The 24,085-nt window shown below is 44.9% G+C and overlaps 1 protein-coding gene and 1 long non-coding RNA gene across 2 annotated transcripts in view; one reads left to right on the top strand and one right to left on the bottom strand.

The window, feature by feature from the left end:
- On the top strand, positions 86 to 22,950 carry 1110002L01Rik (RIKEN cDNA 1110002L01 gene). Its single transcript, NR_030694.1, has 3 exons — positions 86 to 332; positions 18,909 to 19,132; positions 20,122 to 22,950. It is a non-coding gene; the product is annotated as an RIKEN cDNA 1110002L01 gene (long non-coding RNA).
- Positions 20,339 to 24,085, bottom strand: part of Kif3c (kinesin family member 3C) — a 41,363-nt gene continuing 37,616 nt past the window's right edge. Inside the window, exon 8 of the mRNA NM_008445.2 lies at positions 20,339 to 24,044. Coding sequence (NP_032471.2) covers positions 23,948 to 24,044 — 97 coding nt within the window. The 3' untranslated portion in view covers positions 20,339 to 23,947. The remainder of the gene's footprint in view (positions 24,045 to 24,085) is intronic.

Here is a 24,085-nt window from a genome sequence, read left to right as displayed (position 1 = left end):
GCGCGCACTTGCGCGCGCCCCCAGCCTCGGCGTCGGACCGGCAGGCTGCAGCAGTTAGCCACGCCCCTGCACTTCCGGTGTCTCCGCATCGAGCCCTTGCGCACGACGGAGGGCGGCCCATGGTCTGTGGGTCGGATGTCTGGCGGTCACACCCGCCGGGAAGATCTTCTGGCGGAAACAGAATCTGCTCCTTTCGGGAAAGGCTGATTGCGCGGTTACGTGCAGCGTGTGTTGAGGAGTGGCTCTGGAAACTTAAAGAGCCCGACGATCAAGTGATCTTGCCAACTACCGTTTTAATCAGCATGTTTTATTTTGTTGTGGTACAGGCTCAGGTAAGGCGGACCTTAAACTCCGAACTTCTGTCTCCCATTACTGGTAATTACAGGCATGCATCGTCTTGTCCTCAAGTTCATTTTTTACAAAGCTTATCTTTTTGAAGACGTACCGCGTGCAGTTCTTGTCTATTATTAATCTGATTAATAGATGAGACAGGTTAGATTGATTTACCAACTCTCTAGTATAGGATGTGAATATACCAAAAACTAAGTTGTTAGCTACCAAGCCTTGTCTCGCAAAGTAAATAGACCTTTTTTAGGCCAACAGAAACCACGTTTATGGCTCAGAGGATAAGTGCACTGACTATTCCGGAGGTTCTGAGTTTAATTCTCAGCAACCACATGGTGGCTCACAACCATGGGATCCGATGCCCTCTTCCGGTGTGTCAGCTACAGTGAAGACAGCTACAGTGTACTCATACATAAAATAAATATTTTTTAAAAAGGAGTTTAGAAATCGCATTGTGTTTTTACATGTGATTGGTATCATCAAAGAAGTATGTTTTATCTCCCTTGGCACAGAGCCTATATGTATCAGGAATCCGTTAAATATTTGTTGAATGGTTCAGCTATGTCTAGTCAAGAAACTATTCACTCTTCATAATGTCAGTAACACCCTCCTGAATATCCAGAACATTTTATCTCTGATTATCTGTTCTTGTAAACAACATAGAGGAGAATGCACAGCGGCTAGGGATGTGGCTCAATGCAAGCTCTCCGCCTCCCATGGGTACTGGGGATTGAGCCTGCAGGCTAGCATAAGCCTTCTACCACTCAGCTGTACTCCAGCCATTCTGTTGTTTTTACATAGGCAGCGTCCCCCTAAATTATCCAGACTGTTCTTGAATTCGTTCTGTAGCTTAGGCAAGTGTACACGGATTTCTATCTTCATGCACACCAGAAGAGGGCATCAGATCTCATTACAGATGGTTGTGAGTCACCATGTGGTTGCTGGGAATTGAACTCAGGACCTCTGGAAGAGCAGTCTGTGCTTTTAACCGCTGAGCCATCTTTCCAGCCCCCAGCTTCGGCAAGTTTTGACCTTGCAATCCAAATTATTCAGCCTCCATAGTACCGGGGATTGCAGGCCTTCACCATGAAGGCACATCTCTAGTGATAACCTGTTGTCTAGAATGTAGGCGCTCCCTAGATGGGTTTCAGCAGTTCATAGAACTCCTTACTATTGGCAATATTTTCTCTGTCAAAATATTTTCTGTGTCATGGTGCATCCTTGTCATCTAAGCACTAAGAAGATTAGAAGCTTGGGTTATCCATAAGGTCTGCTACAGAGCAAGTTCCAGGCTGTCCTTCAGACACTGTCTCAAAAAAGAACCATCAACAGTGTGTGTGTGTGTGTCTGTGTGATAAATGTGGATTCCTTTTTTTGCTTTTTAAAAGGCCTCTCACCGGGCAGTGGTGGCTCACGCCTTTTAATTCCAGCACTTGGGAGGCAGAGGCAGATGGATTTCTGAGTCCGAGGCCAGCCTGGTCTACAGAGTGAGTTCCAGGGCTGCCAGGGCTAAACAGAGAAACCCTATCTCTAAAAAACAAACAGAAACAAAAACAAAACAAAACAGAGTCTCTCTTTATAGCCCCAGCTTTTCTGGAACTTTGTATGAAGACTAGGCTAGACTCAGACTCACAGAGATCACATGCCTCTGCCTCCTGAGTGTTGGAGCATCACACCCAGCCTACAATTAGATTTTTTTGAAAAAAAAAATTGATAACCTTTCCTCAATGTTTGGATTGTTGGTGTTCTCTGGGCATGGGGTTTTGTTTACCACCTGGGCTCCTAAGCTTCTTGCTCCCTCCTGGAGCAAATGTTGCAATTTGGAGGAAATATTGCAATTGGAAGGGATATGCTCTAGAGCAAGTGGCTGTATAGAACAAAACTAGACAGATTGGCCTTGGCCAGAATTCCCATATTCCCATCTGACTATTACACATGTGGGAACCTGGACATACCACTTCACCTTTCAGTTTTCTTTGCTAGGGTGTGTCTCTGTCTCTCTGTTTGCTAAGGTGTCTGTGTGATGAGAAACTAGAGCAGTGACTTTAAGCAGACTGGACTGGTGGCGGCTAAATGCTGCAGACCTGGAGGAAACAGGAAGGATGGTGGAGGAACTGGAGGTCAGCCAGAAGGATCTGGGGACAGCCTGTCTGTGTGACTCCTTAGTTAGCATGGGTTTGTCCATCCAGAAGTCCTCAGCCTCTCCTACCCCACCCCCCTGAGGAACTTCACCATTCATTCTGAAGTTGTCTGAAATGTTGTTCATAGTCCGAATGCTCCTCAGATCCCAGCAATATTTTTAAAGTTGTTTTTGTTGTATTAGAGATTGAATGGAGGGCCTTGCTCATACTAGGTAAATGCTCTGAACTATATCTCTACCAATAATAATAATAAATAGTTCTTCTATACTCACTATAGATTTGTTTATTTTAGTATAGAATAGAGTATTCAGGGCATGGGGAGGGGAGCTAAGAGGGTAGTAGAGGCAGAGAGGGGGGGAGAGGAGGAGGGAGGAGAAGAAGAAGAGGAAGAAGAAAAGAAATAGAGGCTGGCCAAGAACATGTGGAGAGAGGGGGAAGGGAATACGGAAGGGGGGGGGGAGAGGAAAAGCCCAAGAGGGCAAGAGGGAAGCAAGAGAACAAGAGAGTTCATTATAGATTTTTACATGGAGGGAGACACAGCCTAGACCTAAATAGGTTTAGATTCATCCTGATGTTATTATTCACTGATAGAACTTAAACAATTTTTTTTAAAGATTTATTTATTGCATGAGTACTCTGTTGCTGTCTTTAGACATACCAGAAGAGGGCATCAGATCTCATTACAGATGGTGTGAGCCACCATGTGGTTGCTGGGAATTGAACTCAGGACCTCTGGAAGAGCAAGCAGTCAGTGCTCTTAACCGCTGAGCCATCTCTCCAGCCCAGAACTTAAACAATTTTTAGAATATTTTTATTCTTTGAAATTTTCATTTAGCATATTTGGTCATATTCATCTCAACTTCTCCCCATAATTCCTCCCAGATCCACCACCACCTGCCTAAACTCCTCTAACTTCATATCTTTAATTTAAATCCATTGCCTCCAACATACACTGTCCATATAATTTTGGATGTGGGCCATCCATGAATTGTGGTGACACAGAAGCCACACCAAACAGAAAACTGATTCTTCCTCAGAGGCCACTAACTAACCATAGTTCTTCAGTTGGGATTAGAGGGTAATTTATTTAGATTTTTAAAGTCCTCGGTGATCTCTCTAAAGATGGACTGATTGATTCAATGAATATTCATTTTTATGTCAGGCATGCTATTTCAAGCTTGTCATCATATTCATGGAGGCAGAGACAGGAGAATTGCTATTAGGTCCATGCCAGCCTGGCCTACACAGTAAGTTTCTAAACAGTTTGGACTATATAACTAGACCTGTCTGCAAACAAACAAAACCACAAGGTTTATTTTTAGCAAGGTATGGTGATGAAGTTCTTGTGACTCAGGATGGCTTGGGCCCAGCATTTCAACGCCCTGTCCCAAGAAATACAACAAAACCAAACACAGAGGCACATGATTGTCATGTCAACACTAGGAAGGTTTCTGCTAGAAAAACAGAAAGGAATGGGCTAGAGAGATAGCTAGACTTAAAAGGACTTGTTGTTCTTCCAAAGGACTTGGGTTCCTAGTACTCTGTGATGGTTTGTATATGCTTGGGCCAGGAAGTGACACTATTAGGATGTGTGGCATATTTGGAGTAGGTGTGTCACTGTGGATGTGGACTTTAATACTCTAGTCCTAGGTCCCTAGAAGTCAGTCTTCTCACAGCAGCCTTCAGATAAAGATGTAGAACTCTCAACTGCACCATGCCTGTCTAAATGCTGTCATACTCTGCTTTGATGATAATGGACGGAACCTGTAAGCCAACCCCAATTAAATGTTGTCCTTATAAGAGTTGCCTTGGTCATGGTGTCTGTTCACAGCAGTAAAACCCTAAGATATATCCAGATCAGGTGGTTCTCAATTGCACAATTTCAATTCCAGCTCTAGAGCATCTGATGTTCTCTTCTGAACTCCAGAGGAAACTGTTTGTGTGTGTATAACCACACCAGGACATGTAGGTTGCTTTTGTTTTTTTTTGTTTTGTTTTGTTTTAAGATTTATTTATTTATTTATTTTCATGTATATGAGTACACACTGTAGCTGTACATATGGTTGTGAGCCTTCATATAGTTGTTGGGAATTGAATTTAGGACCTCTGCTCTCTCTAGGCAACCCTGCTCGCTCAGTCCCTGCTCGCTCGACCCAAAGATTTATTTATTATAGATAAGTACACTGTAGATGCACCAGAATAGGGCATCAGATCACATTATGGGTGGTTGTGAGCCACCCTGTGGTTGCTGGAATTTGAACTCAGGATCTTCGGAAGAGCAGTCAAGTGCTCTTACCAGCTGAGCTATCTTACCATCCCCCAACATGTGGATTTTTTATTTGTTTGACAGGGTCTCTGTATATAGCTCTGACTGGCCTGCAACTTACTATGTCTGGTCTCAAACTCACAAATAATCCACCTGCTTCTGCCTCTTGGGTTTAGAGGTATGTACCATCATCATACCAGGTTGAAATAATTTTTAAAAAAGAGTGCTTACTGGTTATTTGTGAAAGACTATGATTTAAATGTTAAGAATGGGGCTGGAGAGAAGGCTTAGTGGTTAAGAGCTCTGGCTGCTCTTCTAGAGGTCCTGAGTTCAATTCCCAGCAACCACATGGTGGCTCACAACCATCTGATGCCCCCTTCTGGTGTGTCTGAGCTACAGTGTACTCATAATAAATAAATAAATCTTTAAAAAAATGTTAAGAATGCAGAAATAGAGCAGATGCACAAGGCTCTGTAGTCATGAAACTTTATTTGAATGAGCATAGTGGAGGAGTTAAGGCAACATCAAAACTGATGTTGAAGAACCAGACTTGATGCTGTGTGCGGTAGGGTTGGGAGTTAAAAACCAGCTTCGGCCACATACCAAGTATGCATGAGACCACACTGAGCCACATAAGCCTCCCCCCCCCCCACCTCCTTAAAAATAAGGGCCGGAGAGATGGGTGGCCATTAAGAGCACTGACTGCACTTGCAAAGGATCCAAATTCAGTTCCCAGCACACCCACATGAAACCAACAGCTATCTGCAATTCCACTTGTAGGGGTTCTGATTTCCTCTACAAGCCTCTCTGGCTATCCACATACACGTGGAACACACATAGCATGTGTATTTCTTAGAGATTCTTAAAACCTCAGGTGGTGGTAGCACATACCTTTAATCTTATAACTCAGAGGCAGAGACAGGTCCGGGCCAGCCTGGTCTACAGATAGAGTTCCAGAACTGCCAGGACTATACAAGAGAAACCTTGCCTGGAAAAAAGACAAAACAAAAAGCCTACTAGTTAATATGCTAGTGTGTGACTGGGTGTGAGCACCCATAAGTCACAAAGAAAGCCACTGGAAATTTGACATTAAGTTGAAGCAGAAGACAGAGAAGACAAGGTACTAACCTTGTCAAGAGCAATACATGGGACATTCCAGCAGTTTTCAACCTATGGGTCACACCCCCTTTGGCAAACCTCTACTTCCAAATATACTTACATTACAATTCATAACACTAGCAAAAGGACAGCTATGAAGTAGCAACGAAAGTAATTTTATGGTTGGAGGCTACCACAGCATGAGGAACTGCATTAAGATGTTGAGAACTAACTGAGCTAAAGGGAAGGGGACATGTGAAGACACTGCCACAGCAGAAGTCCCTATGACCATGAAACAGGAAGGCATTTTTAAAAAAGAGTCGAGTGGAAAAGGATGTGGGAAGAGTGGAGAAGAAGTGCAGGCTTGGGGAACTTGACAAGATGGAGCTTGCAGAGAAAAGGGACTGTATGATGTAGTTGTCTTAGAGAACAGGAGAAAGCATACTGGGAGAAGTGTAGTAAGGTTGGTTGGCAGCCTAGAGAGCCATCCTAAGATGTGTGGTCTTGAATTTAAACTAGAATGTGCCCACATTACTTGAAGGGTAAATAAAATGAATGGAGGTTTCTGATTTAGATACTAAAAAGTTAACTAGCTATCATTAGAGGCAGAATATATTGGAATAAGGAAAATTAAGCCAATCTAGTCCCCTTTGATACTGTTGGCAACCTAGAGGAGAGATAAGTAATATACCATGTGGGGCTGGCAGGGTGGCTCAACAAGTACTGGTGCTGACCACCAAGTCTGTTAGCTTGTGTTGGATCCTAGAACCCATACAATTGGAGGAAAGAACTGATTCCTGTAAGTTGCCCTCTGATCATTTGCATACCATGGCATATGTGCATGCACACACACACACATACACACTTAATAAAATGTTACAATTAAAAATCTTTTAGTAATATACAGTATCTTCTAATTGTTGATTAAAGATTAAAAGTTTTTTGGTTTGGGGAGTTTTTTGTTCATTGTGTACTGGCTAGTTTTGTGTCAACTTGACACAGGCTGGAGTTATCACAGAGAAAGGAGCTTCAGTTGGGGAAGTGCCTCCATGAGATCTGGGAGAACTCACTCTGTAGACCAGGCTAACTTAGAAATCCGCCTGCCTCTGCCTCCCAAGTGCTGAGATTAAAGGCATGCACCACCATGGCCTGGCTAAGCCATTTTTTCAATTGGTGATCAAAATGGGGGTTGGGGGGTGGCTCATTGTGGGTGTTGCCATCCCTGGGTTGGTAGTCTTGGGTTCTATTAGAGAGCAAGCTGAGCAAGCCAGAGGAAGCAAGCCAGTAAGAAACATCCCTCCATAAACTGCATCAGCTCCTGCTTTCTGACCTGCTTGAGTTCCAGTCTGGACATCCTTTGGTGATGAACAGCAGTGTGGAAGTATAAGCTGAAGAACTTGCTTCTTGGTCATGATGTTTGTGCAGGAATAGAAACTCTGACTAAGACAGTTTGTTTTGGCAGGGAAGCAAGGTCTTATTATATAGCATAGCTGTCCTGGAACTTAACTGTGTAGACCAGTGACTTCCACTGGTTAGCTTTAAACACTAACAGAAATTCACCTGCCTCTGCCTCCCAAGTGCTAGAATTAGAGGTGTGTACTACTACACCTGACTTAAAGATGTGTCTGTCTTTGTTTTGTTTCTTTGTTGTTGCCTGGATTTTTGGGGGGTTGTTTGGTTTTGTTTTGTTTATTTGAGTCTCATAATACAGGATAGCCTTGAACTCACTTTGTAGCAGAGGATGGCCTAGAACTTCTTTCTGAGCCTCCTGCTTCTACCTCCTGAGTGCCAGGATTACAGATTGACCCACTACATAGTGGCAAGGATCAAACCTAGGCTTTAAGCACAATACACACATTTTCTAGCTGAGCCACCCTAACCCTGTAAGGTTTTCTTTGAAAGTACATTTATTGCATTTGGATATTTTTAGCCTGAGTGTCTGTGTACACCTGATACAAAATGCTATGATTTTTGCTGTTGTGGTCTAATAAACTGGAAGCAAATATATTCAGTCTCTGGTAGAATCGCTTCCTTATATTCCAAATACAGGAACTTGGCTCCTCTTCATGTTTCCACAAAACTTCCTTTTTTCCCTTTTGAGACATTTTTTCGTCTTGTATGTCAGGATGGTTTAGAATTGGCTATGTACCCAAGGATTGCCTCTACTTCCTGGCTTTTCTGCCTTCATCTCCTGAGTGTTTCGACTACAGGTTTTATCCTGTCCTCCTGTAGACAGACATCAGAGGTAAACCTCTCAGATCGTTCCTTAAGTGTCATCCACCTTGCTTTTTGAAGCATGGTCTCTCATTGCCCTGACGCTTGCTGGTGAGGCTAGGCTGGTTGGCCAGCAAGCCCCAAGGGCACTGTCTCGGTCTCCCCAGCACTAGGATTAGAAACAGATGCCACCACACCACAGCTGGCTTGTTTACCTCGGTGTTTACATGAGAATTGCACTCACAATTTTATTGTTTTAGCAGAGGGTGGGGGTGAGGGTTGTTTGTTCATTTTAGGCTTTTCTCTGTGTAGCACTGGTTGTCCTGGAATTCACTCTGTAGACCAGGCTAGCCCTGAACTCACAGAGATCTGCTATCTCCCAAGAACTGGAATTAAAGGTGTGTACCACCATTTGGCTTGGATTCAAGGTTTTATACTTATGAAGCAAGGACTTTACTGAGTACATTATCTTCCCAGTCTGTCTCTGTCTCTCGAGACAGCATCTCACTGGAACTCACTATGCAGGCCAAAATGGCCTTGAACTCCCAGAGCTCCCCCTCTGCTGCTCCAGTGCTAGAATTGAAGGTGTGTGCTACCTTCACGCCTGGCCTTTTATGTTTTTGAGCACTCACAAAATATTCTGGTAGCCTTCCAAGATATTCTGAAATGTCAGTTCACGACATTTGGTGCCAGGGAGCAACACTGTACCCTAGGGCAGCACTTCTGTTTTATTCTCTCTTATAAAGCAGTAATGGGAGAACTCACCCTGGGACTTCCTGTCATTTCATCTCATTGATCTCTTTAGAAAAGTCTTGCTCTAAGTTTTGGAAATCCTGATAGCTGAAAGGCATTGATTTAGAGCAGAATGAAGTCTGTGTGAGTGTAATAGGACAAATGAGCATAAGACTTGCCATCACGAGGTTCCATCTCAGCTGCCCTCCCCATTTGGCCCTCTGGGTAGACCTGGTTCTGTGGCAGTCTAAAAGCTCGGAGGCAGCAGACTCTGATATGAGGCATCCTGACCCTGGACTCAAATCTGGTTTCCAGCATACTGAACGCTTCTAACCAGCTGTAACTCCAGCTCCAGGCGGTCTGACACTTCGAGCACCTGCACTCAGGTACACATACCTACACCTAACTAATAACAAAAATCTTTATAAAGCCAAGTATGTGTGTGATACACACCTTTGACTCCAGTGCTCAGAAGGCAGGGCCAGGCAGATTTCTTGAGTTCAAGGCCGGTCTGGTCTGCAGACCACCCAGATAGTACAGAGGTTAAAAATGTGTACTGTTGCCGGTCGGTGGCACACACCTTTAATCCCAGCACTCGGGAGGCAGAGGCTGGCAGATTTCTGAGTTCAAGGCCAGCCTGGTCTACAAAGTGAGTTCAAAAAAAAAAAAAAAAAAGGAAAATGTATACTGTTAGACTGGAGAGATGGCTCAGTGGTTAAGAGCACCAACTACTCTTCCAGAGGTCCTGAGTTCAACTCCCAGCAACTACATAGTGGCTCACAACCATCTGATGCCCTCTTCTGGTGTGTTTGAAGAGAACAATGGTATACTCATATACATAAAATAAATCTTTTTTTTTTAAATGTGTACTGTTGTTGCAGAGGACCCAAGTTTGGTTCCCAACACTCACAACTCTCTGTACCTGCAGTTCTATGAGGCCTGACTCTGGCCTTCTCTAGCACTAGTACTTGCACATACATAGATGCACACACTTACATGCCCCTAATTTAAAATACAACAAATCCTGAGAGACAGAGAGACTGACTAGTAAGGAGTCTGGGTAGGGCTGAAAGGGGCCACTCCAACCAGGGGTCAGAGAGCAATGGCAAGCTCAAACAATATGGGGTATGGAGGGCACACAGAGGTAGAAAAGAACAAGTTCAGACCTAATGTCAGGTTCTGATAGACCCACCTGTAGTGGCTATTCCTGGTTGTCAACTTGACTATATCTGCAATGAACTACAATCCAGAATTGGAAAGAAGGCTCACCGGTGATCCTAATCTGGAGGCTGGGAGAAACAAGTTTCTGACCTGGATCTTGGTATGGAGATCTTGAGGCATAGTGACTGTGAACTCCAGAAAATTAAGATAGGGAGATCTCTGAGTTCAAGCTCATCTAGAATTAAAGATGTGGAGGCACACATCTTTAATCTGGGCTACACCTTCTGATGGAGACCTACATAAGGACATTGGGAGAAGGAAGATTTACTCTCCTTCAACTGCTTGCCTTATGGGACTGAGCAACTGCTAGATCCTTGGACTTCCATTCACAGCTGCTGTTGACCATTGTTGGAAGTTGGACTACAGACTAAGTCATTAACTATAGCCTCCTGTAGCTGCCTGCGGCCACACTGAGTTCCTGAGTGGGAGGCCGGAGCTGTATGGAAGGAAATGAGAGAAATAATGGAGGCCAAGACATGTTTCTGTTCAAGACCCCCAAATTTACTAAGAGTCTGTGCTTATAAAGGGGGAGGCCCATCCCCGGCCAATCCATTCTTGGTGCCTGTTGCCAGCCTTTAGGTGATCTGCCGGGTGCTGTAGAGAATTTTCTAGGAAAAAAGCAAACTATCTGCTTTTTTGCCTTAGAACTAAGAAGCTGCAGGCTCTTTTTTTTTCAAACAGTTTTTCAGCAGGAGCTTCCTGGCTACAGTGCAGGGCAAATTAAATAAGCCTCTGCTGTGTAAACTGACTAAATCAAGAGATGGAAAGCCAGCAGATAAAGTTTTAACCATTTTTCTTTTTCAACATGAAACATAAAACAACATCATTCATACAACGAAACAAAGACAGACTTGAATTGACACGTGGACATATATTGGTGCACTAAACACAAACAACAGAGAAGGTAGAGAACTTGATGTAACCAAATCTAAGAGTGTCTCCTGTAGGGGCCAGAAAGAAGGCCGGACGTCTCCAGATTTCCCTGTGTCCCTGGGAGAGTTCTGAAATCCATTTTCCTTCTCTCTTGATCTCTTTCTCTCCCTAATTTTTTTTTAAATTTTGCTATTTTTATTTTATTATTTTAAGCCCTACTCCTCTCCCCTGATGCAGTTCTTGACTGCGGACAAATGCCTGTTTTCTTTTTCACTGCCATTTTCCACCGTCAACCCCTAGCTGATATCAGCGCTGGGCCCACGCTGACTCAGTCTAACCTGTATCCCTTTGCACCTCTTGCAACAGTTTTGAAAAGATGAAGTCTAAAGCCAGCACTAGCATGAATACAAAGTGTTGCTCACTGTGCCGGTTATATCTTCTTAATCTTTCTTGTAGAGCTCTACCAAGACAGTGTTCTCTCGGTTGATCCACCCATACTCAGGTCCCTGTTCGGGCACCACCTGTAAGCCGACTTCGGTCGCAAAGTCGCCTGTGCCCACACTAACTGGGTTGCTGAGTGGGAGGCCGGAGCAGTATGGAAGGAAACGACAAGAGAAATAATGGAGGCCAAGACATGTTTCTGTTCAAGGCCCCCAAGTTTACTAAGAGTCTGTGCTTATAAAGGGGGAGGCCCATGCCCCGCCAATCCATTCTTGGTGCCTTTTGCCAGCCTGTAGGCAGCTGGATGCTGTCTCTGGAATATCAAGGGCCTCTCAGCAGGTAGCAGTGTCTTGGAGAAGTGCAGCTGCAGGTGACAGAACAATAGAGCCGTCTAAGTCCCTCCCTTCCTTCCTTTCTTTTTTTTTCCCCTTCTTTTTTTTTTTAAAGACAAAGCCTTAATAGGAAGCCTAGGTTCACCTCAAACAGCAGTCCTTCTGTCTGAGACATCTGAGACTGTAAGACCCCCAAAGCTGGGCCTCCGCTAAAGTCCCAGGATGAGCTGGCCTATACCCCAATGACCCGAGAGAAAACCACATCTGATGCAAACTGCAAGAGGTTTTATTATCAGCTATCTGAGGACGAACTCCTTGTGCCATGCAGGGCAGGGGAGTTTGACCCCGAGCTGTAACAGTAAGGGGCTTTTAACAGCTAGCTGAGGAATTGGGAGGAGTTCTTCTCTGCCAGGTGTCCTTGGTGAAATTTACAAGGCGTGGGGAGTGAGTTCTTTATGAATTTTTATCTCCGTGTCCTTGGCACAGGAAGCCAGGTGCCTGGCTGGGTCTTTTACAATTATTGCATCTCTGGTTGTAAAGTATAGAAACAAAAAGGCTTTTTGCTGGCTATAGAGAACAAAGAGCTTCTTTCTAGCTATATTTTTAGAGATCAGGGAAAACAAGCTTGGGGAAATGTTTTAGGAGCTTTACCTTTCAGGGAGAAACGCTTTAAGCCGGGGTCTCACAAGACCACAGGGGGGAAAAAAGGTTCTAAGGTTGTAGCAAATGTGTCAGTTCTCAGTCATATCTGCTCAGCACCCAAGTTCCTGTATTTGTTGACAACCCCTTCCTGAAAGTATAGATGCTCTGAAAGGTCTCCCTGATTACCAGAGAATGCTTGACTCACAGGACATACCAGAAAAGCCAGCATGTTAATGTCCCAAGCAGCAACCACTATGCAATAAACACCCAGAACTGCTGTGGACATAACTTCAGTTGCTTATTGCTGGCAACAAACCTCACCCAAATCTAGTGTCTTGACAACTGTTTTGTTGTTGTTGAGCAGAATATGGCTCACCTGTAACCCCAGCACTTGAGAAGTAGAGATAGGAAGGTCAGAAGTTCAAATTCGGGGGCTGGAGAGATGATGACTCAGTGAGCACTGACTGCTCTTCCCAAGGTCCTGAGTTCAAATCCCTGCAACTGCATGGTGACTCACAACCATCCATAATGACTCTTCTGTAGTGTCTGAAGAAAGGAAGGGAGGGAGGAGAGAGAGAGAAAGAAAGAAAGAAAGAAAGAAAGAAAGAAAGAAAGAAAGAAAGAAAGAAAGAAAAGAAAGAAAGAAAAAGTTCAAACTCATCTTTAGTTCCTGGGAGTTTGGGGCCAGTCTGAGATGCAGGAAACCATCACAAATAAAATTGAAATAAAGTATAAATAAAGCATTGGGGTCTGTTAAGGCACCTATTTGACCTTATTTTACTCCCTGCCTGCCCCCAGACAGGTGAGCTTGCCTCAAACTCAGTATGCAGACCAGGTTAGCCTCCAACTTATCCAGTCCTCCTGCCTCTTGTCTCACGATTGCTGGGATTATAGGTACATACAACAATGCCCAAACTTTTTCACCTTCTGGATTTTTTCAGCCCAGGCTAACCTGGAATTCACTTTGTAGCCTAGGCTGGCTCCAGATTTACTGTGATCCTCTTGCCTCAGCTTCCCAAGTATACCACCATTATACCTGGCCTTATATTTTATTTCATTTTTGATACAGAAACTCATGTATGAAACTTGATGCATAGCCCAGGATGGCCTTGAACTTCTGCCTCTGCTTCCTGGGTGTTGGGGATGGAAGCCAGAGTTTTGTGTATACTAGGCAAGTACTCTACAAATTGAATGACATTCCAAGCCGCTATTCTTCATTTTTTTTTTTTAAGATTTATTTATTTATTTATTATATGTAAGTACATTGTAGCTGTCTTCAGACACTCCAGAAGAGGGAGTCAGATCTCATTACGGATAGTTGTGAGCCACCATGTGGTTGCTGGGATTTGAACTCTGGACCTTCGGAAGAGCAGTCGGGTGCTCTTATCCACTGAGCCATCTCACCAGCCCCCGCTATTCTTCATTTTAAATATATTTTGCTATAACATCTCTTTTTCCCTATAATGTGATTTATTTTTTGGCTCTTAGCAATGAGATCTCGGGTTAGAGAGATGGTTTAGTGGTTAAGAGCACTGACTGCTCTTCTAAGTTCAAACCCCAGCAACCACATGGTGGCTCACATCCACCTGTAATGAGATCTGACGCCCTCTTCTGGTGTGTCTGAAGACAGCTACAATGTACTTGTGTATAATAATAAATAAATCTCTGGGGCTAAGCGAGCAGGGTTGACTGGAACAAACAGGACCAACCGGAGCGAGCAGAGGTCCTAAAAATTCAATTCCCAACAACCACATGAAGGCTCACAACCATCTGTTCAGCTACAGTGCACTCATATACATAAAATAAATAAATCTTTAAAAAAGAAAAGAAATAAGATCTCACCATGCAGCCTTGACCTGGAGTTTGATATGTAGACCAGGGTGACCTCGAACTCAAAGAGACCTGCCACCTGTATCAGTGTCTCAAATGCCTGGCTGTAGTGTGTTATTTTATGGAGGACAGCACTGATAGGTTGAAACATAAAAGGAAAGGCAAGGGAGTGAACCCAACAGTAGACAGAAAGAATTTAGTGGTTAGGAATTTAGGAAGCTCGTGCAATATTCTGGTCAAGATTTGATTAAGTCAGCTATAGGGGTGCACACTGTGATCCCATGTGTATTACGACAAGCTCAAGGCCAGCCGATCTACATAGTAAGGTACCATACCAACCAGGGCTATAAAGGAAGGACACCAAGCCGGGCGTGGTGGCGTACACCTTTGATCCCAGCACTTGGGAGGCAGAGGCAGGCGGATTTCTGAGTTGGAGGCCAGCCTGGTCTACAAAGTGAGTTCCAGGACAGCCAGGGCTATACAGAGAAACCCTGTCTCGAAAAACCAAAAAAAAAGGAAGGACATAAAATATATATATATATAATTTTTTAAGGTTGGGTAGATAGATGAGCAGTTAAGACCACTTGTTTGAAGAGGACTCAGGTTTGATTCTTAGCACCAGCATGATGCCTTACAGCCATCTTAACCCCGTTTCAGTGCATCTACCAAGTACACACACAGAATGGAAAACAAATAACATCCAAAAATATTTTAAGGGAAAAGGAAAAATTTCAATGAAGAAAGGGTAGTTGACTGTGAACCTGATGAAAAACAACCACTTTGGCTAAAAGCACAGACAGCTCATTGGGCCCTGCAGATGTCTACCAAGGAGCTAAGAGCCTTGGTTTTGTAAGTCTCCTTTGCTAGGAGTCATTCACTCTGCAGTCACCTTGGACTCCAGGAAGACTTCTGATGGCTTAGTGTCTTGTGACAAGACAAATCCAGTCTTCACACAGCAGTGACTCCTCTCTTGGATCTCCAGTATCCCCAGCTGCCTCTGAATTCACTATGTAGTAAGTACGGTCTTCCTGTTTGCTTTACCTCTCCCCCAGGGCCCTGTGGATGCCAGGCAAGCCTCAAAACACTAGGTTATGTCAGCTTTTTTCCCCTAATTTTCACCATTTCTCTATTTGTTTGGCTTTGGAGGATAGACTCGGTTTGTGTGGACCCCCAGAATGGAATCTCTTCCTCAGGACTCATACTTGAGTATGTGCTGCCCAAAGCACTATTAACAAGCCTTTCACACTGTGTCCATTCAACAGTCAGCGAATGAATGACTATAATCTTTACTGATAAAGTGAGGAATGTTATAAATTATTCCAACTGGATTCCATTTTCTAGTTGATAAGACTTTTGTATAGGTGCCTTTGGGCATGGATAGGTCAGGTTTTTTGTTTTTGTTTTTCGAGACAAGGTTTCTCTGTGTAGCCCTGTCTGTCCTGGAGCTCACTTTGTAGACCAAGTTGGCCTCAAACTAGAGATCTCTGCCTGCCTCTGCTGCAATTAAAGGTGTGTACTGACATCACCCAGCTTAAAAGTCAATTTTAACTTGGCTTTGCTTGCTAGTTTCCTGAGGCCCGGATTGGGTCCCTTGAGCGAGCACCAACTGAGCATCTTCTGGGTCCAAGGCCACCTTAATTTCCTCTGAGCATTGTTCTTTCTCAATGATGCATTTGCTGTGTGACTCCCTAGATTGTGTGTGTGTGTGTGTGTGTGTGTGTGTGTGTGTGTGTGTGTGTGCAGGCATGGGCTGGCTCCCATGGAGCTAGAAGTGAATTTAAGGGACCTACTCTATTCCTCTCTATCTTCATGGCTTGAGATTCAGACTCACTGAAGCTCACTGATGGGCTAGACTGGCCAGAAGGCCCCTGGATGGTCCTGTCTCCAATCCTAGCTCTAGGGTCAGTGGTGCCTGGCTTTCTCTGTGGGTGCTGGGACTCAGGCTCAGGTTCTCATGCTTGCAGCACAAGCACTTTACCTACTGAACCATCTCCCAGCCCTAGAGTGCTCTCAGATCTATTTCTTTGGGTAAAGGGGATATTTTGTTGGTTAGTTTTTCTTTTTTATTGATTTTTTAGTCATTTATATGGGTGTGTATCTCTCTGTTGGTGAGTGTAGGTACCCTGGGAATCTAGAAGTATTGGATCCCTGAAGTTGCAGGCAATTGTAAGTCGCGTGCTGTGGGTGCTGGGGACCAAACCTGGATCCTATACAAGAATAGTCTCTCTAGGCCCACACTGGTCCTCTTGAGACAGGACATTACTGTATATAACCTAGGCTCACTCGGAGTTTGCCATGGAGATCAATTTTGCCTTGAACTTGCAATGGTCCTGCTTCTGCCTTTCCAGTGCTGGGATTATAGATGTGGGCCGCTGTGCCCTACTGAAGTGAATCATTTCAATGCAGGTAACCCTTGGACCACAGTGTAAGAAAAATAGCTAAGGGGGTGGAATAAGCACACATTGGACTTTTTTTTGTTGTTGTTGTTGTTTTTTTTTTTTTTTTGGTTTTTCGAGACAGGGTTTCTCTGTATAGCTCTGGCTGTCCTGGAACTCACTTTGTAGACCAGGCTGGCCTCAAACTCAGAAATCCACCTGCCTCTGCCTCCCAAGTGCTGGAATTACACATTGGACTTTTTAAAAGCTATCCTGCATCATGGACTCAGTGGTCAAGAGCATCAGTTGTGAGACTGGAGTGATGGCTCAGTGGATAAAAGCACTTGCTCATCTTACGGAGGTCGAGCACCCATATTAGGTAGCTCACAACCTCCTGTCACTCCAGTGCCAGATGATCTGATGCCCTTTGACTTTCTGGGCATCTATCTGCATACACGTGATGCACATAGACTAATGCAGGCATACATACATACATACATACATACATGTAAATAAAAATAATTAACATTAGTTGTGGACAAGTATAATGCCTTAGCATGTAAAGGTGCTTGCTGCTAAGCTTGATGGCCTGCGCTTGGTCCCCAGAATCCACATGTGGGGAAAGAACCTACTTCCTTAATTTGTCTTTTGACCTACATACACATACATACACATACATACACATACATACAAACAAAACATCAGTGGGACTGGCATCAGTGGTGCTGGCCATCCAGAGCCCAGCCCACCTACCCCACTGCTGTGATCAGCTTCTTCATTTGTTTCCTTGTTTCCAGTACTGAGGATCAAAACCAGGGTCTTGCTACCACCTACCCTCACTCAGTGGTAGCTTCAGCCATCATATTCTCATTCTGAGAATGCTGTCGCATCTGCTACTACCACACTGCCCATTCACGAGATCACTGCACTTGTGACTCTTGGGGGTCTTGTCCACAAGTCACACCCCCACCTATCTGATCCAAACCTCTCAGTCAGTCCCGTTCCCACCACCTGGGCACTAAGACTGAGAGCCTGTGGCTAGATCACATCAGCAGGACCTTTCCTGTCATACTCATGTAGTAAGCTGTTGTTTTCCTTGGTACCCATGGAATAGAGAAGTAGTACACTGTAGAGAAAAAATACAGGCTTTGGGGCAAGGAGGATCTGTGCCATCGCCACGTGGACAGATAAGATTCGACTTCCCCAACTCTCCTCTGAACTCAGAAGGACCATATTTTCTACCTCGGAAGAGTACTCAAACTTGTGCTTTAAGTGTGTGTTAAGTCACAAATGACTGAAGTGCTCATAAAGTGGATGCTGGCTGCCAGGGTCTGCCAGCATCCCTCAGTCTCTGTTACCAGGCAGGCCCTCCTGATTATCATTCCCTGTCCCCTCCCCTGATCTCTGCAGCCCAGGTATTTCCCCCTCCAAGCATTTCTGACGTAGATATAACTCAGCCAATTTTGGCTATGCCAGTGCCTTGGCCAAGGCCTACCCTCTTGGTTGGTGGTTCCTTTCCCCTTTCTCCTCTCCCAACTCGTCACATGTCCCAGCTCAGGATTCAGGGTTGTGCTCACTCTGGACTCTCCCAGTGTCTCTGGCTCTGCCTCTGTTCCCCCTCCTATCTCCAGTAAACCTCTTCCACCAGACCTAGGAGCAGTCATGTCCTTCTGTAGCTTGACTTTTGGGGTACTTTATTGGGTTCTATGATCTACTGCCCTTCCAACACTTATTCCACCCTAATCCCTTCCAACCCCCCAAAGAAAAAAGTTAGAGAGGAAAGAGGGTGTAGACCTTTTTAGACTACCTCCTGCTGATTAAGGGCATCAGGTTCCTGGGGGCAAGTCCAGTCTCAGTCATCAGGATACCTCCAACCAGAAACTCAGCAATCCAGCCATAGCAAAAGCAGCCGCAACAGTGGGAACAGCAGCTGCCACAAGGCCTGTCGCATTTATACCTTCTCAAGAGTCCCCAGAGGTGGCTGGAGAGATGGCTCAGTGGTTAAGAGCACTGGCTGCTCTCCCAGAGGTCCTGAGTTCAATTCCCAGAAACCACATGGTGGCTCACAACCATCTGTAATGAGTTCTAATGCCCTCTTCTGGTGTGTCTGAAGACAGCTGTGGTGTACCCACATACATAAAATAAATAAATAAATCTTAAAAAAAAAAAAAGAGTCCCCAGAATGCCAAACATAAACTGGCACCTGGCAAAATATGCAGCTGGCAAAATTCACGCCCTCCTAGAACATGAGACAATCACGGTTAGTGGCTATGGACAGTCTGAAGCAGCCCCATATCCCACACCTGGGATTAGAACAAAACTATGTTCACATATCATAACTGGGTTTTCAAAGAAACCAAAATTCTCACTATATCTTTTTTTATTTTTTTATTCAAAGAGCCCAATGCAAGCCCTGGCAGATGTCTTCAACACCAGAGTGACACTCAGCCTGAAGGCCAGGATTGAAGACTGGAAGTACAGGGGCAAGAAATACCTTTGAAAATACTCCAGTGTCCAAACTGCTCACTGGTGTTGCTGCCTTTTGAGCCAGGGCACGAGGCTTTGTTGAGGTCACTACTTTTCATTCCCTCCAAGATGGACAAGATGTTTGTTTTGTGCACAGTAAGTGGAACACAGGGCCTCCGGCATGGTGCTTGTATGTTCCCTTCAGAAACTAAGGTTTGTATTGGGATTAGGACGCATGCATGTGCTTTTCATGAATTTTTTTCTGTCTAATCCCTGACAGCTAATCTGAGTATCCCCTACCAATTCTGAGGTGAGCCATAACTCAGAACTAAGGGACTGAAGGCTGCTATCATAGACCATGAGCAGCCGCTCCAACCACAGCCCTGGCACAGACCACCCATAAGAGCATTTCCACCTCCTAGGAAGATAAATTCATATTTATATTGTCTCTGTCTCTCCATCTTGTGTGTATAGGAGGAGTGATACGCGTATGTATTTAGAGGCCAAAAAGTGTCTTCCTAAATCTTACCGTTTCCTTTTTGGGAATGAATCTCAGGCTGGTGAAATGGCTCACTAGGCAAAGGTGCTTGCCACCAAGCCTAATTACCTGAGACTCAGATGGTAAGAGGGAACTTACTCTGTCCTCTGATCTCCAATGCATGCCTTGACACTGAGCAAAATAAGTAAATGAATAGGCACGTAGATAAATGTGCAGTTTAAAAGAGGGAGTTTCTCACTAAGCCTGGCGCTCACATATTTGGTTGGACTAACTAGTCAGCCTCAGGGACCCCCTGTCCGTGCTTCCCCAGGGCTGGTTCTGGTGCATCTGGCTTTTTACGTGGGGACTGGGGATCCAGTCGCAACTACTCATGACTTTCCTGCCTGGACCCTTTCCCTTTATCCTCCCTCAATTCAAATATACTCAATTTGGATCATATGTTACAGCACATATGCGTGGGTGGGTGTGCCCATGCTGTAGCACAGATATGGAGATCAGAGGATAACTTGTAGGCATCAGTTGTCTCTCTTACTATGTGTGGGCCCTGGGGATCCAATCAGGCTGCCAGCCTTGGCAGCAGGCACTTTGCCCACTGTGCTCTGTTACCAGCCCTAGCCTATTATCCTTTTCTTTCTTCCCGTGCCAGGAATGGAGCAGTGTCTTGAACGTGCTACACAAGCCCCCTAACAGCCAAGCGAATCCAGCAGCTCTACAGACATCCTTTCACTGAGCAGTTATTTCTCCTCCGATGTTCTGATCGCTGTGGGCAGCCTCCAAACACTTTTTGAAAAAGCTGGAGAGAAAGGCGAGCTTGAAAAGGGGAATGCAGGATAGAGGCAAAGGGAGAGAAGCAGGCAAGCGACTCCACAATGATACTCATTCCTTTATTGTCAACTGTGTTCATCTCAACAGGGCTGGGGCCTGCAGGCTGCTGGCAGCACCAAGTTAAGGTGCATTTCCACTCAACAGAAAGGCCTCCATCCTAAACCAAGGGGGCAGAGGTTAATGCTTTATATATATTTATATATTTATATATTACATATGTCCTAGATATACATATGTCCCATATGTATAGAGTGACAAGAATGGGCCACTTTGTGTAACTTTAATTAAAGGCCATAGCAACAGACATAGAAATTTGATCCTAATTAAGGCCCGTACTTTGTCAATCAAATGTGTGATACAGTAAAAGAAAAAGGAGAGAGACAGAGACTGAGATCCAGCCACCTCCAGGAGTCCTGTCTCCAGGGTATCTTACATTGAGTGTAGTGCCCCCTGTACAGGTGAACATAAACACACACATAAACACACACATATAATACCACAGGCAGGAGCACCTCTTCTGACCACACCTTGGGCCCAGCCTTTGGCTGCGGTGCTGAAGTGGGGTGTATTGTGCTATAAGACTGTGAGGGTAGTGGACCAGACAATGTGGAGTCAGTGTGTCCAAGTGATGAATGGGGTGACTCATGCAGCTTCATCTACAAATGACAGAGAGCTCAGGGGGAGGTCCCTCAATGCCCAGTTCACATCAGGAGATTTCTACACACAGCTCCTGTTCCAGAGAAAGCCATTCCTCTGATTTGAATCCTGAGTGTCAATCACAGGGTTCTGACAGAAACCTGGGATCCCTTTGAAGGGCAGGCAGCCGCAAGGCTCCGCCATTCAGTCCAGTGGAGCAGCAGAGAGCACAACAGTGGAGTCAAAGCAAATGATGCGCAGACAGGACCCTGAATGGTGCAAGAGGGGCTCATTTCCCAAAAGGTCGAGAAGGACTGCTGCCCTTTGCCACACAGAACTTCTGGCAGATCTGTCAGCTTCATGTCTTACATAAGTAACAGACCTGCTCCTAAGCCAGGGAAGGAGACGCCCAACATTAGGGCACTGGAAATCCTAACTCCCTGTTTTCTCTCCCCGAATTTACCCACTACCACCCACCAAAATATGCATATTGAAAATAAGTCAACATATTTGGCAGTATGATTTTTAGTACTAAGAGAATTTCTTAATTTTTCAACCTAATTTTACACTCAATAAATAATAATTAAGTAGTGAATTGTTAAGTGCTGACAGCAGAAATTACAATTCCTTATACAACAAACTGTGTGCTTAGCAGCAGCTTCTGCATAGCTCCAGGACTTGGAAAAGATTCAACACTGGGCTCGGCATGGTGCTACACACCTGTAATCTGCACTCTAGAGGCAGAGGCAGGAAAGTAGCTGTAAGCTTCATCCGTGCTGGTCTACATAGTGTGTTCCAGGCCAGCCAGGGCTACACACAGAGAGACCCTGTCTCAGAATAAAACAAAGCAACACAAAACAGAAATAGAGAGCTATCGATCTCTTTTTCCTTGGAGGCATATCAGAACCACAGTTAGGGAAGGGATCCAAGTTGGTTGGAGAACAGCTAGGACTGGGTGGTTTTAATGTAAACTTTTAAATTTATTATTTATTTTCTCTTGTTTGCTATGGAGTCAAGGGAGACTTTGAACTCCTGATCCATCTGCCTCTGTCTCCCAGGTGCTGGGATTAAAGGTGTGCACCACCGAACTCAGTTCAAACCCAACTGTAAGAAACTTCCTTCATCTTTAGTTATATGTATGTCTGTATCTGTAGGAGGGTACGTTCACGTGTGCACAGGTCAATGCAAAGGCCATAGGAGAGTTCCAGATCCCCTGGAGACGCCTGGTGTGGATGCTGGAAACCCACCTTGGGTCCCTCTGGAACAGCAGCAAGTACTATTAACCACTGAACCTTCTCTCCAGCTTTGAAAAAAATTTTAAACAAGGTTTCAGTTTATAGAATGGGCTATCATCACTGGCAATTCTTCTACCTCAACCTGAGTGACTCCAAACAATTTTTGTGGAATTGTATATGTACATATACATAAAAACATTTTTAAAAAAGAGACTGGGCATCATAGCTCACATCTATAACCCCAGCACCTGGGAAGCTGAGGCAGGAATACCTCAATTTTGAGGCAAGGTGGGCCACAGAGTAAGTGAATACTAGTAGCAAGCCAGGACCACACATTAAAAAAAAGAAAAAGAAGAGGAAGCAGCCAGACGTGGCTCAGCAGTTAAGAGCACATATTGCTCCTCCAGAAGACCTGAGTTCAAGTCCCAGCACTCACGTCAGGTGACTCACAACCACCTGTAACAACAGCTCCAGGGGGTCCATGCCTCTGGCCTTTGCATTCATGTATGTAGACACACATGGTTTAAAAATAATAAAAATAAATCTTAAAAAAATATGTTTTATCTTGCATGTAAAAAATAAAGGTCAATGAAAATTAACTTTTTAAAATAGAAATTTACTTATCACTTGCAATACCTGGAGACATTTGGGGTGGTCACAAAGGAAGGTGAGGAAGGACCAAGCCACACAAGTGGTAAAGAATGGATTGATTTTTCAACAAAATAGTGCCCCCTCCCCCAAGATGTAACTAAGAAGTAAGAGTAAAAGGTAAATCTGGCAAAAATTGGGCCTGGGTTTGTTTCTTGTCTTAGCTGGAGGCACAAAGCAAAGGATTTTGTTATCTGCATTCAGTAAGGGGAGAAGGGCTCTGGTTCTCTCCGCTGTGGACCGAGACCTGACAGCTTCAGGGAACAGTGATGAGAACATGAAGGAGCCACATCTCACTGGAGAGGTGGCCTGATGGTTTGTTCTCCAAAGGAGCTTCTTGGAGAAGAGAGGGCACTGAAGAAAGATTGCCCCTGACGGCAGGCCACTGGTTCTCCACACTGCTCCATTTCCTGCAGGTCTCATGGTGGCAACAACTGTTTGGTTGACAATTCCCAATCCAAGGGCAGAGAGGGCTGGCAATGAAGTGGAGTTGGGGAAGCCACAAGTTCCTGCCAAGGCTGGAAAGCCTGGCATGAGTCTTGGGCTACTGAAAGTCCTTGGGAAAGAGCCCTGGAGGCTGGAAGAGTCTAGGGCCCAGAGAGAATCGAGCACAGCTCAGTCCACCGGGAGTGCAAGCCCAACACCATTAGGACACCTCTCACCTTCAGAGGACACCAGCAGTCTCCCAGAGCCAGAAAGCATCCACGGCTGCTCACCATCACACACAAGAAGATGGAAACTGTGGACTTGGATGGGTAAAGGAAGCACTGTCTTCTCAGGCACTAGCCATCTTCCCTCTTGGAGGCAGCTGACATAAGGAGCTTGGGGCCTGCCTAAGTCTCTCCCTAGCCAAGAGAACAGGAGGCTGTGCTGTGACCATGGCAGGACCAGGCATCTCAAGCAGGGGGATCTCTTCTCACTAACCAAGCTCCGTGAATAAATAACATGAATTAAATAAAGGAGGCACAGAGAACAGGCAGAGACATCACCTGATAGTTTCTTGCCCCTTCACACACACTGGTACACACACTAGTTCACACACACATGCATACATACCACACACACAAACACACACGCACCAAGCATCAGATGGGATGAACCAGGGATGGGCAGCCTGACTGGGGGGTATCAGTCATGGTCTACCACTGTTGCAGGGTGCAAAGGAACAGAGGTCATGGATGCATGAGCTGTGGAGGGTGGAGGCATCCGCTGAGGACTCTGGCACCTGTAGAGAGGCAATGAGATGGACCAAAGGAAAGATTAGGA

The sequence above is a fragment of the Mus musculus genome, chromosome 12, assembly GCF_000001635.26.
Source record: "Mus musculus strain C57BL/6J chromosome 12, GRCm38.p6 C57BL/6J".
Taxonomy (NCBI): domain Eukaryota; kingdom Metazoa; phylum Chordata; class Mammalia; order Rodentia; family Muridae; genus Mus; species Mus musculus.
This window is presented reverse-complemented; position numbering and strand designations above follow the sequence as displayed.